The sequence below is a fragment of the Notechis scutatus genome, chromosome 4, assembly GCF_049901735.1.
Source record: "Notechis scutatus isolate UNSWTSFEM ecotype Mainland chromosome 4, rNotScu1.2, whole genome shotgun sequence".
NCBI classification, from domain to species: domain Eukaryota; kingdom Metazoa; phylum Chordata; class Lepidosauria; order Squamata; family Elapidae; genus Notechis; species Notechis scutatus.
In genome coordinates this window covers 49,201,559-49,219,641 of record NC_142012.1, presented here as the reverse complement: position 1 = coordinate 49,219,641, position 18,083 = coordinate 49,201,559, and the positions used below count along the sequence as shown (strand labels likewise).

Below are 18,083 nucleotides of genomic sequence, written 5' to 3'. Positions count from 1 at the left end.
GCAAGATGGCCAGGATGACATTTAAGAAACAGAAATTCTAGGCAACAGCGATTTGGTGTCCCAAAATCTAATAAATTGATCTTTCTATGTCCAGAAGAGACTTCGAAGCAGACTGTGAAGCTAAATACATTCCAAGTCAGACCTGGCTATCACTTCAATATTTAAAATCAGGGAGAAATTTGAACCTTTCAATGAAACATTAGTCACGTAATAGATCCTAGATTGTCTTCTTAGCAACAAGCATCCTCTTTCTGCAGAATTACAAGGCTCTGTTGGCTGTTTCTGGATTATTGCAGATAAAAACAATCTTTTGGAGGTTCTTTAAAGAAAAAAGAAAAAGACTAGTACTCATGGATCAGAAAGAGACCTTGTAGGTAGGCCTCACCATATGATTCCCACAACTGTTAGAAATGTCCAGCTGCTTTCAAAAAGCTTTATTTGCTCTTGGTGCTGTGCTGAGCTTTGCCTCTTTCATCCTGATCCTCGTGGCCATGGGCAGCCAGGAATGGATGACGGGAAAAATCCTTTGCAAAACTGGTGCTGAGCTGGTCAACGCCACAGACCCTGAATTAATCAAATTCATGGGGAAAATTTACTATGGGCTCTTTGGGGGCCACAAAATGCGGCAGTGTGGACTTGGGGGTCGCCCTTCCAGATTCAAAAGTAAGTACCTCTTTTGTTTCCATTTTTCCTGCATTTGCAAATAAACATATTTTAAGTGAGGTTCTTTGATAATTAGTGATTATTCAGGTCATTATTTGCCTTTAAATTTTGGATACAGAAGTTCTGCTTGGACTAGGAGCTCTCCACAGTCCCTTCCAACTTTGTTATTCTATATTCTCTTCTTCTGAAGTTTGGATTGAAAAAAGAATTTTATTTTTCAACATAATTTGGCCAAAGTGGCAGCTCTTGGAGCTAATCAGGTGGAAAATGATGCATCTTATTACAAAGAGGGCTAATTCACTTGCTCTGTTGACTAAGCAAAGGGACCACTAGAGGGCAACCAAAGACACAGAAAACATGTCTTTGCTGGTCTAGTGTTGGTCTATATCAGGGGTGTCCAACCTTGGCAACTTTAAGACTTGTGGACTTCAACTCCCAGAGTTCCTCAGCCAGCAAAGCTGGCTGAGGAACTCTGGGAGTTGAAGTCCACAAGTCTTAAAATTGCCAAGGTTGGACACCCCTGGCTATATCTTTGCCGACCAGATCTTAACTCTACTTAAATTATTATTCCCACCCAAAGAATAGAACACAGGTAGTCCTTGACTTATGATGATAATTGGGACAGGAATTTCCATTGCTTGGAAAGGCAAAGCAGTTGCTAGGTGAGTCATGCCTAATTTTAAGATCTTTTTTGCCATGGTTATTAAGTGAATAATTGCAGTTGTTAAGTAAAACGTGGTCATCAAGCAAATTCAGCTTCCCCCATTGACTTTGCTTGTTGGAAACCAGCTGGGAAAGTGCAAAGGGCGATTACTTGACCTCAGGGAGTTGCAACCATTTGCAGATAGGGAGAAAGAGAGAGATGAGAGAGCGAAAGAGAGATAAGCGAGAGGGAGATAGGCAGAGAGGTGAGAGGGAGGAAGACAGAGGGAGATACTTGTTTCCCATAGAAAAGAAAACACGGGGAGTCACAAAACCTGGGTAGGCATGGCTGGATGGGAGTGAGTGACTTTGAGTTGGCCACGCCCACCCAGGTTTTGTGGCTCCCAGTGTTTTGTTTTCTGTGGGAAATGGGCCCAAGTGGCTCTTCGAGTGTTTAAGGTTGCAGATACCTGGACTAGATGAATTAGAGCAGGGGTCCCCAACCGCCGGTCCACGGACCGGTACCGGTCCGAACAAGTCTTACCGGGCCGCTGGTTGCTGGGCGCCGCCATCTTTTTGGTAAAAAGTGCTTCCGGTGAGCTTTTCCGGGTAGAAAGCTCACCGGAAGCACTTTTCATCAAAAAGATGGCGGCGCTCAGCGTCGATGAGCTTTTCCGGGTAGAAAGCCATTTCTACCCGAAAAAGCTCACCGGAGCGCTAGCGCCGCCATCTTTTTGACGAAAAAGTGCTTCCGGTGAGGTCACTGGAAGCACTTTTCGTCAAAAAGATGGCGGCGCCCAGCTGATGCCGGCCGGGCCGCGGCGCCCAGCTGATGCCGGTACTGGGCCGTGGCGTCAAAAAGATTGGGGATCACTGAATTAGAGTACTAAGAGTTATGTGGATATAAGAAGGACACAGGATCTTCTATTTTGTAGAACTTCCCTCGCATGTCTCTTGTGGATGTGCTTGCAATTTCTTGCTCAGAACTTTACTTTGATCAAAGAATGAAATCTGATTTTGTTCCCCGCCCCCCAAAAAAGGAAGTTGCAATCATTTTAAATACATGCCCATTACCAAACACCCGAAGTTTGATCACATGATCATGGGGATGCTGCAATGGTTGTAAGTGTCAGGACCAGTCATAAATTATTTTTTTCAGTTCTGTTGTAATTTTGAAAAGTTGCTAAATGAATGGTTGCAAGTGGAGGACTATCCATAATGCAACTAGATTTGTTAGAGGCAAAGACATTCCTCTCTGTTATGACTAAGGCCAAACTGTCACCAGATCTTTTGCATAATTTAGATTTAGAGTTGGATTGTCTGCTGCAGCTGCCACAAAAGCTGCTGCAGTCCTAGGTTGCATCATCGTAGGGATAATTTCAAAATAATGTACAGTGTTAGTACTGCTTTAAACTGTACTAGTGAGACCACATTTGGAGTACCGTGTCATCACGATACAAAAAGTTTTGGTCGTCAGGATAACAAAAGATGAGGAGACTCTAAAAAGAGTGCAGAAAAGAGCAACCAAGATGATTAGGGGGCTGTAGGATGAATCCTATGATGAATGGTTGCAGGAGCTGGTTATGTCTAGTCTAATGAAGAAAAGGACTAGGGGTGACATGATAGCAGTCTTCCAATTTTTGAGATACTCTCGCGAAGAGGTGGACAACCTGTTCTCCAAAGCATCTGAGGGCAAGACAAGAAGGATAGAAGCTTATCAAAGAGAGATCAATCTGGAACTAAGGAGAAATTTACTGAGAGTGAGAACAATTAATCAATGGAATGACTTGCCTTCAGACTTGCCTTCATCACTGGAGGTTTTCAATAAGGGACTGGAGAAAGATTTGTCCAGCATGGTATAGGACCTCCTGCTTGAGCAAAGGGTTAGAGTACAAAACCTCTAAGGTCCCTTCCAATACTATTATTTTATGTTCTATGTTCCCTGATACCAACTGTATATGGGTGTGCACATGATTTCAGGCAAAAGTAATAAAAATCTGCATTGAATCCAAACAGAAAGTCTGACAATCTCTGCCCCATTTTCTGTGGTTTTGTTTATTTGTGGGATCTGTTTACCTCCCCAATCTTTCTGGAGTCTGCTTTTTCCTCGTCAGTGTTTCCATACCTGGTGAAAAAGGTGAACACGATGCTCCATGTGACAATTATCCTCTCCTTGTCGGTGGCATTTTCCTTTGCTCTGGTCAGCTGCGGATTCTGCTTCTTGAACCTCCTAAAAGTCCCTTTTCGGGCCATTGAAGGACCTGCAGGAGTAGCTTTGTGGAACTTGGTGGCAGGTATAATGAACTTTTCTTTCTTCACAGCAACAATACTGAAATTGTAGGAAAGTGTAATGTGAGAGTCTGAGGTCTCCTTCCACAGTCCACAAATTTTGGCCATCAGGGCTGTCCACAAGGTATGGTCAGAAAAAGGCAGCCACAACACTGTAATTGGAGCCTCACGTGTTTATATGTACATCAATCACACCACTGTGCTGCCATCTTGACTTTTCTGATCACACCCTGCAAATACTTCTCCTAACCTCATTATTTGAGGCTGAATTTCAGCCACCCACTTTTCTCCAATCTCACCCTTTTCTAGCTTGCATATCTGGACATTAGAAAGATTGCAATTTTTTAAAAATTTTGTTGTTGTAATTTTCCAAATCTGGCCTAATAAAAATATCGCTGGAGTTTGATTTGAGGACTTTAATAATGAATACTTTTGGTGAACAACTGCAGGTCCACTAGAAGCTTCTCTCACTGGCAACTATAAAATTGAAGCACTTGCAACTGGCATGTATTTTCAGTGGTTGCAGTGTCCCAGGATCACATGATTGCCATCATAGGGGACTTCTGACAAGTAAGGTCAATAAGGGCAGCTGGATTTGCTTAATAACCATAGTGACTTCCTTAACAACCATGGCAAAAATATTATAAAATCAGGTGTGACATATTTAATGACTGCATGGCTTAGCAATGAAAGTTTTGATCCCAATTGTACATACTGTGTTTCCCCGAAAATAAGACCCACCCCCAAAATAACCCTAGCATGATTTTTCATGCTGCTTGCAACGTAAGCTCTATCCCAAAAATAAGCCCTAGTTCAGAGCCTCATCAGTGGTGGATGAGCGTAGCCAGCATAGAAGGCGGAGAGCATGCATGTGGAATCCGATGGTGTCCGGAACCAGCTGTAGCCTGCACAGCCCAAGCCCTCCAAGCAGCAGGCACAGGCAGAGGCATGGGGGGCAGGCACGTGATCCATCCCACCATCTGACTTTGCTTCCAGATTGTGCAGCAGAGCTGGAGGATGAGGTTGGAAGGTGGGGGATGAGAGCACATGGGAGAGACCGCAGAATGGTGCCATTCTCATCCCACCACTTCCCTAGGCTCACAGCTGTCAGCATTCCAACCAACTCTCCATCCCAAATTCAGCACTTAGAGACAAAGTCCATCCAAGTAAGAGTTTATTAGAGAAGTCATATTGGCACATCTGGGGAAACCCCAAATCTGAATTCCCGCATTTTCCCCTGCTACACTAAAACTCACACCCAACCCCTTACTGATGACCCTCAAGTCACACTCTCCAATCCACCTCCATTCTGAACTCCCACCAAATCCAGTCATTCCCTTCCAAACTCTAGCCACTCGACCTTGAGCTCTGGAAAAGGATGTTGTTGTGGCTATCCTCCCTTCTCACTTCTCTCTCATTGCCATACTTACCCTCCTCCCTTGTGGCAACCCCAAATCTGAATCAAGATGTATCCGGGGCTGACAACAGTGGTGGCACCAGCAGAAGTGCAGGTGGAGGCACATGATCTGGCCCGCCGGATACGCTGTGCAACCGCCTGTCCACTCTCTCCATCTTTGCTTGCCCGCGGCTGCAATGCGGCAGGTGGCCATAGTGTGTCGTTAGGCCATATCACATGACTCCCCCACTGCCCTGTGCCTTTGCCTCCACCTGTTGCTGTGCAAAATGAGACAAGGCAGATGGTGAGGCAGGGGTGGCACCATGCCACAGCCCCTTCACGCTCAGTTCCTGCCATTCAATCTGGTCCTCCAGCTCCACTGCACACTCTGCAAAGACAGACAATGGGTTGGAGGCTGGGAATGATGGGGCTTTTCATCCCTCACCTCAGAAGCAAGGGGAAGGAGAAGGATGGAAAGGGATAAGGTCGCTCGAGGTCTGTTTCTTGCAGATTGGTCCCGACCCTCCCATCCCCTTTGAACCTGGCCTCCCTTCTCTGAGGGAGATGACAGGCTAGGTTAGGCTGAAGCAGAAAAGAAAGGGACAAGCCACGCAGGTAAGGATGAGTAACTCGCCCACCTCTCCACACCACCTCTCAGGAGACATGGTGTGAAAATGTAAACGCTGCCCCTTCCAAGTCAGCAGCAGCACCTGAATCAAAACAAAGCACCACAAGTCTGGGCACCCTTCCTATTTGTTCCCTCCCCTTTTGGGAAGTGTTTCAATATGGTAGCAGGTTAGCCGGGTGTTATTCAGAACACATCCCAGGCAATACAATAGCAGCTACATCTCTTCCCTTCCAAAACATGCCAGGATGTGATCTGAAAAAGATCTGGCTTGACCTACTACCAGTATTGAAACACTTCCTGGCTGTTTCCCAAAATGTGCTTGCAGCAGCAACTGGATAGAGTGGGCAGCGCTGTGCCTCTGCCTGCTGCCAGAGCTTCTCACAGCGGTCCCACTTGTGGCGAGCAGGGAGCGCATCGAAAATGAAAAGCAGGATTTACCTGCTGCATCTTGCACGCTGAAGGCAGCAAAATGTAGAGAAGAGACACTGTCCCTTTGGTAAAGAGCTGGGAGGCATTTCAATAGCAGGTCAAGCTGGGTCTTATTCAGATCACATCCCAATGTATTTTGGAAGGGAGAAGGCACAGCTGTTATTGCCCGTTCTGGGGTTTGCATAGCAATGGTGAGAGACTGCAGGATTTATTTTTATCTCCCTTCCAAAACATGCCAGGATGTCTTCCATGGTACTAATCTACATCATATATCTAATTCTTCTAACATTCCCCATCTTAACATTTTAAATTCTTACTATGTGTTTACTATTTTGTACTGTCTTCTTTAGTTTTTAACTTCCATATTTATTTTTCAACCATTGATAAAATGAACCCCATATCATATAATATTCCGCTTGTTCCTTCTCTTGGATTGCTAATGTTAACCTATTCATTTCTGCACAGTCTAGTATTTTTCTAATCACATTGTCTTCATTCGGAATCTCTTCACTTTTCCAATTTTGTGCAGATACAATTCTAGCTGCAGTTAGTATATGAATAATTAAATATACATTCTCTTTACTATAATTTTCAGGTATAATCCCCAACAGAAATATTTCAGGTTTTAAATCAATATGTTGCTGTATCATCTTTTTCAAGCATGTCCAATATCTTCTAGCTTCTACACATATTCACCACATATATGTTCCTGGTATCTGGTAACATTTCCAGCATTTAGCTGATTTATCTTTAAACATCCTTGCCAGTCTTGCCAGAATAAAATGCCATCAATAAAACATCTTATACAGGTTGTATGCAGTTGACATTGTTAGTTTATAGTTTCTATCCCACAATTTCTACCATTTATCAAATTCTATAGTGTAACCAAAAAAATTTGCCCATGGTATCATTGTCTCCTTCACTTATTCTTCTTCCAATTTAACACCCAATAGATAACTGTACAATTTTTTATCAATCTTTCTTCTGTTCTTGTTAATATTTTACCCAGTTCTTTATAGAAACCATCTAGTTTAACATCTTGTTCATATCTAGACTGAATTTGCATATATGAATACCAAACCATGTCAATCCCTTGTTCATTTAATTCTTGTTTAGTTTTGAACTCACCCTTTTCATTCAAAATATCTTTGTATCAAACAATATTTCCCATATTAATAATATTTGGATGAATAAGTGCTTCCATTGTCGAAAGCCAAACTGGAATCTTCAAACAGTGCTGGTCTTTAATTTTCTTCCATATTAACAGTATAAAGCATTTCTTATATAATGTGTTTGAAAGTAACTGTGTACCTGACTTTTCCCATACCATAGAAATGCATACCAACCCAATTGCAAATCATGCCCCTCCAGAGTCAGTAATCTTATGTTCCTCAATACAATCCATTCTCTCATCCATGTTAACTCCGACCTGGTAGTATAATTCCCAATTGGGTAATCCAAACCCTCCTCTGGTTCTTTTGTCCCATAGTATTTTTAAGTTTATTCTTGCTTTTTTTTCCCTTACCAGATATATTTTAATATGATTTTATTAAGATCTTCAAAATATTTTTTTCTCCAATTTCATTGGAATTGTTTGAAATAGGTATAATATATATTCATTTTAATTGTTGCAATATATTCATTTTAATATTGCTATTCTCCCTGTTGCTATTCTCCATATTAACAATAATTGCAAGTTTTTCCATTTTTCCAGATTTACCTTAATTTGCTGTTTCAGTTTATAGTAATTATCTTCTTTAATTGTTGCACTTCTTGCTGTTAATTGAATCCCTAAATATTTTACTTTCTTAGTGATCTGGATATCTAATCTCTTCGTTATCTCTTTTTTCTGTTTCTCTGTGACATTTTTCACTAAGATCTTAGTTTTTTTCTCTGTTTGCAATCCTGCCACTTCACCATACTCTATTTTTTATTAGCTTAGGTCCTGTTTCTAGAGGGTCTTCTAGAATAAAAACTAAATCGTTTGCCAATGCCTGTAATTTATATTTTTTCTTTTTTTACCTCCATACCTTTTATCTCCTCATCTTGTCTAATATTTCTATTTAATACTTCTAGTGTCAATACAAATAATAATGGTGACAAGGGGCATCCTTGTCTTGTTCCCTTAATATTAACCTTTTCAGTCATATCCCCCTTTACCATCACCCTTGCAGTTTGTTTACAATATATTGCTTTGATCATCATAATAAATCTCTCTCCAAAGTTCATTGCTTTCAATTCTGCTAACATAAATTGTGAGTTCACATTATCAAATGCCTTCTGTGCATCTAGAAAAATCAACACCATTTGCTTCTCTGAGCGTGCTTCATAGTATTCCAAAGTGTTCAAAATTATTATCATATTGTCTTTTATTTTTCTCTTTGGTAAAAACCCATTTTGATCTGAACTAAATTGGTTTAAAAATCTCTTTAGTCATTCTGCTATTATTGAAGCAAATATTTTATAGTCCACATTCAATAGGAATATCAGCCTGTAATTTTTTATCTATTTCAGATCTGAGTCTTGTTTCGATATGAGAGTAATATATGCTTCCATCCAAGAATTTGGTACTTTCACCTCCATCAATAATTCATTAAATACTTCCAACACTGGGTTGCTTAACAAGTCCTGTAAAGTTTTATACAACTCTGTGTGGTAGATTAGAGGATTTAAATTCAGTGTATAGAATGTGAAGGATATGTGTTTGTATTTATTTTCATAGTCATAATGTACACTGAAGATGGTATTTAATTTCATTGTATGAGGTGCAATGACAATAAACTAAACTAAACTAAACCATCCAGCCCTGGGGTTTTGTCATTCTTTTGTCTTTTAATTGCTCCTGTTAGTTCCATCATTGCTATTAAAGCAACATTAGAAGAAAGAATAACAATGATGGAACAGAAGCAGTGCTCCCACTCCTGTCAGCTCCTCTGTTCACCACCTCTATGTGAAAAAAAATAAGACATCCCCCCAAATAAGCCCTAACGCCTCTTTTGAAGGCAAAAATATAAGACTGGGTCTTATTTTCAGGAAAACACAGGTACATTGTATATTAAGGACAATCTATGGAAAATAGAAACAACTTACAGCTCAATATCTCAGCTAAGGTGAAACCGGTTGGTTTGTGCCTTTCCAGTGAGATAAAATCTGTGAGTTTCGTGTATTTTTGGAAGGAAATCTTTGTGCCACTGGAGATATTTGCAAGGCGCTTTTTGGGTATAAAAAGCAAAATGAGCCTCTGGCCCCTCTGACACTTATGACTGTTGAACTCCCTCAGCTCAAAAGGGATAGTTTAATTTCTCCAAAACCCAAGAGTTATGGAATGAGGTGTCCTTCATTTTGCATCAGTATCTTGCTCTCTGTATCTTTGGCATCTCTTAAAAAGTTAGGTGCAATCCTTGGCTAGTCAACAACTCAAATAAGAACAACTCCAGGATCAGCTGGAAATGAGAGTCATCTGCTCTGTAGGGCATGTGCATAAATGACTTTTTTTTAAACATTTATTTCTAGGCGGATGTACCACACTGGCTGTGACCGCTTTTGTGGCAGATGTCAAACTGCATCGACTTACAGAAAGAATTGCCAATTTTCAGGAAAATGGCTTCCAATTTCTCATCCTGGAAGAAGAATATATGCCTTCTTTCTGGCTTTGTGTAGCAAGTGCAACAATCAACGGGCTGAATGTGGTCATCGTTGCCCTCAGCACAATTCGCTTCCCAACTCTGAGAACAAAGATAGAAGAAGCAAATGTTACAGCAGAAGATATCATGTACTAAGTCCTTTGTTTGCCATTTGCCTCTTCTGAACTTCCATGATCCTTTGATCATTTGCATACTTTAAAGCCACTGACATCAAGTAGCATTTCTGGATCTAAAAGGGGGGAAATTAGTATCACAAACAGGTTGATGTCATCAAATGCTGAAATCTGCTGTGTCCATACTCTGGAAGAGGATTGTGTCTCCCTCATAGTGTCCAAAACTTTAGGAGCCCTTCATCTTTTCCTGCTGGTTATAAGGTGTCATCCACAGATCTTCCAAAGGAGAAATTTACACTATCTTTGCCCCAACATTGTGCATTGGAAAATGGATACCTTTGTTTCATGAAAACTAATTCAGTATATCATTAGCCTTTGTTAAGTACCTCAGAAGCTAAAAAGGTCTGTATCACTGTATCTTTAAAGGTGAGGAACTAAGGAGAACTTTTCCTCCTGCCACATAATTATTTCTGAAGTGTATTAATTCATACTCAGATATGTTACTCTTGGCAAGATACCATAAACCTTTACTAAAGATTAAAGGAACTTTACCTTTTTTGAAGAATAACAAAAAATTAGACGAAAACTCATTTCCTATTATGGTTTTTGGCTGTCTCTTCGGGGGGAGGGGGGGAGGGGCTAAGGTATTTGCTTTCCCAGCCAAGCATCACAAAAACTTTGCCCTAACATGCATACAATTCATAGCTGAGATTACAAGAAGTGCACTAATGCTTTTCTGGAAAAATTATCAGATGGCATTCCCTATCCTATTGTGCAAGGAAATGGAATCATGGAACTATTATGAGCTCTCAGGGAATTATGGGACTCCATGGGAATTTGTGGATTGAAGGTCCAAATCTTCAAAATGGAAATTGTGGCATTGTGACCCAAGTCTTGCTTGCCATCTATCAGATTTTGACCACCTCTCAAATGCTGCTGTTATTTCAATGATGTCACCCATAAGGCACTAAGCATTTAATCCTTCTCTTCAGAATCAAAGGAAAATGGTGCTGATGAACTGGTGGCACAAATCACTTTCTCTATGTCTCCTTTTATTTTTATTTATTATTGTATTCAATTTTATTTTATATCACTAGCTCATTCTTACTGAGCCTTGAAGATAATTACCCAGTCACAATATCCTTAGCATTTTGTAATTTAACTCAAACTTCTCAGATAAATGGAATGCCAAAAAGGAAAAACCACAACACAAAAACGTCCAGGTTTTCCATCTATGTCTATCAAAGCCACCTAAAACTGACAAATGCACCAGATGAGATATGCATAAATAAAACTAGTGACAAAACAAAATGATTGCTATTTCTCTCTTGAATGATTTAGAAAGAATAAGATAGGACTGTGTGTGTCCAAGGGAAGAGCCTCAGACTTGAGATTCTTCAAAATTCAATGGATGAGGCAGGGAAATACTTTAATAAAGGCACTGCCTTGAATAATTCTAAACTGGGAAATCAGATATTTGTAAGTAACATATTCAGATTATACAATTTGTCTGTACCTGCAAGTATCAGAATTGTGCAATCCATAGTTTTGCCTGTCATGCTCTTTGGAAGTGGTCTTGAGCAACAGGACAGGAAGAGCATTGATCTTTTTGAACTTCGTTTAGGAGAAGACACCTGAGAATACAATGGATAATCAAGAAAACAAATAAAAAAGATCATCAAACAAAACAACCCAAGACAAAAAGTGACCAGGCTCAAATGATTTTACTTAAAAGACCTTATGTGAAGACATAGTTTCTGGGAAAGGTGGAAGGAAAGAGAATACAACATCCAGCAGCAACTATGGATATATCATTGGAAGATCTGAAAGACCAGGTTGGAGAGTGTCCTGGAGAAGATCTATGTGGTCCCTAAGAGTTGACACCAATTTGATGGCACAATGTCAGATAACAATATAGTCACTTATGTATTCTGTTGTCCAAAATATGAGAATAACAAAGATGCTGTTATCATTGATTGTATTGGGAGACTGTAGTTTTAAGGAATTGAAGAGAATCCAGGAGCCACAAGTCTGAGATTGGCAGGTATTCCAGTCCATGAAGAGCTGGCCTGCCCTCCTCAAATTATAACATCTCAAATCACAAAACAAAGCTGTTCTGTAATGAAAAAGGAAGAGAACATAATGTAACATTCTGTCTTGAGAAAGGTTGAGAGGTTGATTGAATCCCGTACCCAACGTTTTTGTAATTCCATCAATCCAGACAGACATTTGTAATTGTACTTCGGGCTGGCCTGGTTATGCTTAGGGACAACCCATCAAAGGGAAGCTCCTCATCTTTCTCAAAACAACATGTGTGAGTTTCTCCAGCTGTATACTTCTCAAGTCTTCAAGGGGAAACTCTTGATATCTGCTAAAGATCATGCAGCCAATGAAATGTTGGCATCCCAACCAAATGAAATCTCTTTGTATATGAACATGAACTTTTGAGACCTATTAATAGATTCAGCAATTTATATATAATTTATTATAAGTTTGTTGTTTGGAACTCACTGGAATAGATTGCTGGAAGGAACACCGGATGCTTTGCAGTTCTAAGCAAAATCACCAATTGGGAAGGAAGATCACTTCTAAATGCTACTATAGGAAGGCTCTTCTCCCCAGAATAAAGTATTCTTTATTCTTAATATTAAAAAGAGGCAGAATAGAATATTTCCCCTGAAGGAGAAGAGAAAAGACATCTTAAAGGCAGAAAGCAGCCCCTGCTATAGGAAAACAACCTCAAGCAGAAACTTGAAGAAGCTAGTTTTTAGGAGTGGATATTTAATATCCATTCAGAAAGCTGAGCCAGTCTATTAATAAGCAAGGAGCAGCCAGAAATTCCAAATGAGCAACACAATAGGCAAGGGGCCAAAGCTGACATGATTAACTCAGACAAACAAAACACCTAAGATTTGCATTTCCCCTTTTGCTTGTAGAGCCAGTCATCACCCCTATATGAATGACCCCATAGGAATCTGGCAATGGCCATTAAAATATTAAATGACATATTCTTGTACAGGAATAGGCATCTCAATCACAAAGCCCCAAAAACATATAAAAGCACGCCTACTCTCACACCTACTAACTTTGGAAGTGCTAAATAGAAATATTAGAGATGAAAAGAATATAAAAGGGATGAAAATTAAAAAGGAAGAATTTAAGCTGCAAGCATTTGCAGATGATCTGGTTTTTATTTTAGAAGACCCACTAGAAACAGCATCAAAATTGATAGAAAAGATAGAGAAATATGGAAAGGTGGCTGGTTTGAAAATAAATAAAGATAAGACAAAGATCTTTCAAAGAATATGCTATCAAGACAAAAGGAAGAACTGGCAGACCTATTGAAAATTCAGATCACGAATAAGATCAAGTACTTGGGGATATACTTGACAGCAAGATGCAGTACACTAAAAGAAAATAATTATATCAAACTTAAACAGCAGATAGCGCTAGATTTGGCGAAACGGGAAAATTTACAACTGTCATTGATAGGGAGAATATCAACAATCAAGATGAATATATTACCCAGAATTTTATATTTGTTTCAAACAATTCCAATTAGGCTTGGAAAAGACTATTTTGAAGATTTCAATAAAATTGTGTTGAAATTTATATGGCAAGGTAAGAAAGCAAGAATAAAGTTAGAACTTTTGCAAGATGCTAGAATAAGAGGAGGATTTGGTTTGCCTAATTGGGAGTTATATTACCAAGCTACAAATTTGATGTGGGTTAAGGAATGGATAACATTAAGAAATACTAGATTGTTGACCTTAGAAGGACATGATCTGTTGTTGGGGTGGCATGCTTTTCTATGGTATAAACTAGGAACTAAAACACAGGGGTACTTTAGAAGACATTATATATGGGAGTCTCTGTGGTTAAACTGGGAGAAGATTAAAAGACAATGTTATTTGAAAATTCCAGTCTGGCTATTGACTATTGAAGCGTTTTCTTATCCTATAATATACAAAAAGGAACAAACAATTAGATATGGTGAAATATTGAATGAAAAGGGTGAACTTAAATCTATACAAAAACTAGAGGAACAAGGTATAAAGATGAATTGGTTTTCATATGCGCAAATATATTCAAGGTATGATAAAGATTTTAAAACAGAAGGTTTCTATGATAAACTGACTGATTTAGATAAGATTTTGACAGGTACTGATAAAAAGATGATTAAAAAATTGTATGGATATTTATTAGAAATTAAACTAGAAGAAGGACAAGTTAAAGAAACTATGATTGCTTGGGGGAAGAATTTTGGATATGGGATTGATCTAGAGAAATGGCAAAAATTGTGGTCTCAAAATTATAAAATGACAATGTCAACAGCATATAAACAAAATTTGTATAAGATGTTTTACAGGTGGCATTTTTCCCCAACAAGAAAAGCAAGAATGTTCAAGAATAAATCTGAAAAATGTTGAAAATGTCATGAGACACCTGGCTCATATTACCATATGTGGTGGACTTGTGCGGATGCTAAAAAATACTGGACTAAAATCTACATGTGGTTGGAAAAAATGACAAAAAACCATATAGACTTGAAACCAGAGATATTTTTATTGGGATAAATAATTTTATAAAATTTGGGATCTTTTCTATCAATGGTTAGACAATAAAGTATAGTAACGAAATATGTAGACTTTTAGAAAATACTAAATATATAAATATGTATTCTTTTCTTATTATATCTACAAAATGATTTGGGATGATAATATGAATTGTCACAAAACAAATTAAGTAAAATATGATTATTTCCTAAAGCATGAATGAATAAAAGTATAGTCAAATGATTGATTAATAATGATACCAATGTATTTAATATTGGATTGAAAATACAAGATTATATACAATGTAATTGTAATTGAAGACTACGAAATAGAAGCACAAAACAATCTGTAAACCAACCGGCACACTGTATGTACATATATGGAAGGTGGCCTGATGTTTTTATGTTTTGTTTGTTTATGTTTGTTTTAAAAACCAATAAAAATAAAAAAATAAAACAAAAGAAGATAATTATGTAAAACTGGTAACAGAAATAAAAAAGGATTTAGAAAAATGGGGGGGGGGGATTACAATTATCAATGTTAGGGGGAATCGCTACTATTAAAATGAACATCTTACCAAGAATACTATTTTTATTCCAAACCATTCCAATTAAATTAGATAAAAATGTTTTTAATGAATTAAACAAAATTACTATGAAATTTATTTGGTCAGGGAAAAAAGTGAAAATAAAACTTAGCTCATTACAAGATAATAGATGTAGAGGTGGATTTGGACTACCTGCCTGGGAATTATATTATAAAGCAGTAATTTTAACATGGATTAAAGAATGGGCCAATTTAAGAAATAAAAGAATTTTAACCCTAGAACGACATGATCTAGAGGTGTGGTGGCATGCCTTCATGTGGAAACCTGGAAATAAGAGATATACACTTTTTAATAGCCATGTAATTCGAAGTTCATTATTAAAAGTGTGGAAAGAGATCAAACATAAACACTATATGAAGATTCCAGGATGGGTTTCCATCATGGAGGCACTGATCCACCCCAATGCCTTAGGAATTGGAAGTGATTAGATATTATGATGTCCTAAATTCCCAAGGAGAATTAAAGATGAACCAAGAACTTAGAGAACAAGGGATGAAAATAGAATGGTGGCCATATTTACAACTCAAAATGAGATACAAAAAAGATATAGAAGAAATCGGAATTGAGACAAAACCGAACCAATTAGATAAAATACTAGAAGGGACAGATGAAAAGCTAATTTCTAAAATGTATAATTATCTACTAGAATTTGAAATGGCAGAAGAAATAGTTAAAGGCCCAATGATCGCATGGGCAAGGAATGTAGGGCACAACATTAATTTAGAAGATTGGGAAAAAGTCTGGAAACAAAATTACAAAGTAACAAAATCAGTTGTTTATAAAGAAAACCAATACAAAATGTGTTATCGGTGGTATCTGACACCTTCAAGGTTAGCGAATATGTACCCAAATTTAAATCCGATTTGTTGGAAATGCAAACAAATGAGAGGTACCTTTTTTCATGCTTGGTAGCTTTGCCCCAAAAGTAAAAAGTATTGGAAAAAAATTAGAATGTCGATGAAAGAAATTACAAACATACAATTGGAATTTAAGGCTGAAATATTTTTGTTGGGAATGTTAAAAGGGGACTATCCAAAAGAAATAAAATATTTAATTCTCCATATAATCACGGCTTCAAGAATTGCGTTGGCACAATGTTGGAAGGGTGATCAAATGCCAACAAATAATTTAATAATACAGAAAGTTCTCGACTGCGCTGAAATGGACCTACTCACACAAAAACTTAGGGATGAGGTAGACTCGAAGTATATTACAGTTTGGGAAAAATGGTATAATTGGATGAAGAAGAAAAAACAGGAAATTAAAAGATAAGGATTTGAAACATGAAGTAGTTAAACTAAGAACACATACCAAAAATAGAAAGCGAGTATTAGTAAAATTATTCAATAAAGGACTACACCGTCTTAGCTGATAAGATATATATGTTTTATGCCAATTATTTGTATTTATATATTGGTTTCATTTGTAACGAAATGTTGTATATGACATTGTGCATATTTTTCTTTTTAATATTTAATAAAGTTTAATTTTTGTTAAAGTCAGTCCCGTCCAAGTCAAAAGAGATCATGACTCTGCAGAAAGTTAGCACTCACGAACTAAAAGGCAGACTATTATATTTTCCTCAATGAAAATTGGAGACACATGCTCTTGGAAAGCAGCTCCCACCTTCCTTAATAGCTCACAGCAGATGTCAGTACTTAAGAGATAAGGAGATAGCCAGCTCCATTCATAAGTAAATACCCTCACCCAAGATTCAACAAATTTAGGATTAGCCCTCAGCCACAATAGGAATTGGCCAAGGCCCCTTCATTGCATCATCTCAGTTGCACCCTCTCCAGCAGTTCAACCAAACTTAGCTCACACAAACTCCTAGGATTTGTACTGGCTCCATGGGAGTCTGACAACAGCCAATAGAATACATGTTCTTGCACATGAACAGGAAGTTCAAGTGCAAAGCCAAAGAGAAGGTATAAATAATCCTCACTCCATGTGGTCAGCTCCACCAGAACTACAAACATGTGGCTCTGTTCATCAATAAATGGACCCTCTTTCCAATCAGCCTCCATGTTTCCAGTGTCTTTCTCCCAGCTTGGAACTGAACCAGATGGACATTACTTCCAACAACTCTTATCCTGTTCTGCATCAACTAAACCATATTTAGTCCAGGCCTGTGATAGGAGTCACATACTGGAGGGAGATGCACAAGAAGCCAGAAGAGGGAAGGTTATGGCAAACAAGCTGGACTCAAATCCCAAGAAGCAGATGGGCCTGTTTGTCCCAGAGAAATTGAGGGGAGATTTAATGCCAAACTTGTCATAACAGCAAGGCTATTTTGCTTGACAAGAGGAAGGACTGTAAATGCAAAGAAGAGACTCTAGCTGGACTTTTGTGTCTGCTTTTGACAGGTAATTTTAAAAACAAGGATCTGCAGTTTTCTTGCAGTTTTTTTTTTTTACAAAAAAAAAAAAAAGGTGGCCCTTGACTGCTGAGAAAGGGGGTATTGACTAACGTGGCTCTGCTGGCTTAGCACCTAAGATAGGACTAAAACTCAGGGTCTCCTGGTTGGTAGAGCACTTCCGAACCTGGCTGTGGGCTGGAGCTCAGGAGTGTTTTTTTTTAATTTCTCTTTTTGAGTTTATTTATTTTATTTATTTGGTTTGTCAATTGCTTACAAGATAATAGGTACAAGTAAAAACATAGTTATGGATACATATAAGAAAAAGAAAGAAAAAAAAGGAGTTGGTTTTGGAGAAGAAACCCAAATAGCTCCCCATTCACAGGCTGGACAGATTTTCCCTCCAGGGTCAGGGTATCCAGGTCTCTTTCCATCCCACGCGGACCAGAATCTTACATCCAACGGGGTGGACTTCCTGGTGGACTCGGGTGCAAGAGGCCGGGGGGGGGGGGTTGGCCGCCTGGGGACCCCCTAATTCACAGAGAGAAGCGGAAGTCGGGGATCTGAGATCTGCCCAGCCGCCTGGGATTATTACTTTGTTTATGCATTGATCAGCAAGCGCAGGGCCTCCCAAGCAGAGCAGAGGAAGCGAGGCTGTTGAATGAAAGAGGCCCGCGGCTCTACCCACCATGGCTCACCCCTCCACCCCTCCTCCCATAGAGTGTCGCCTTCCGCCCGGCCCCTGCGCTCTCCCCCGCCC

The 18,083-nt window shown here is 38.8% G+C and overlaps 1 protein-coding gene and 1 long non-coding RNA gene across 2 annotated transcripts; one reads left to right on the top strand and one right to left on the bottom strand.

The window, feature by feature from the left end:
• Window positions 1–272: 272 nt before the first annotated feature.
• CLRN2 (clarin 2) lies at window positions 273–9,960 on the top strand. Its single transcript, XM_026678838.2, has 3 exons — window positions 273–663; window positions 3,420–3,599; window positions 9,561–9,960. Exons 1-3 carry the CDS (start codon window positions 411–413, stop codon window positions 9,824–9,826), a joined length of 699 nt encoding a protein of 232 aa, XP_026534623.1. The 5' UTR covers window positions 273–410; the 3' UTR covers window positions 9,827–9,960.
• Window positions 9,638–18,034, bottom strand: LOC113419468 (uncharacterized). The gene is made up of 3 exons (XR_015749261.1): window positions 17,919–18,034; window positions 11,321–11,438; window positions 9,638–9,772 (listed from the first exon to the last, which is right to left on the bottom strand). It is a non-coding gene; the product is annotated as an uncharacterized LOC113419468 (long non-coding RNA).
• Between the last annotated feature and the right edge of the window lie 49 nt (window positions 18,035–18,083).

What these genes read in the sequence shown, in the direction of transcription:
- CLRN2 (XM_026678838.2), top strand. Translation starts at nt 411, where the DNA reads ATGTCCAGCTGCTTTCAAAAAGCTTTATTTGCTCTTGGTGCTGTGCTG. An exon ending in TCGCCCTTCCAGATTCAAAA is followed by an intron (nt 664 to 3,419) that starts GTAAGTACCTCT and finishes TTTCCTCGTCAG; the next exon opens with TGTTTCCATACCTGGTGAAA. An exon ending in TTTGTGGAACTTGGTGGCAG is followed by an intron (nt 3,600 to 9,560) that starts GTATAATGAACT and finishes ATTTATTTCTAG; the next exon opens with GCGGATGTACCACACTGGCT.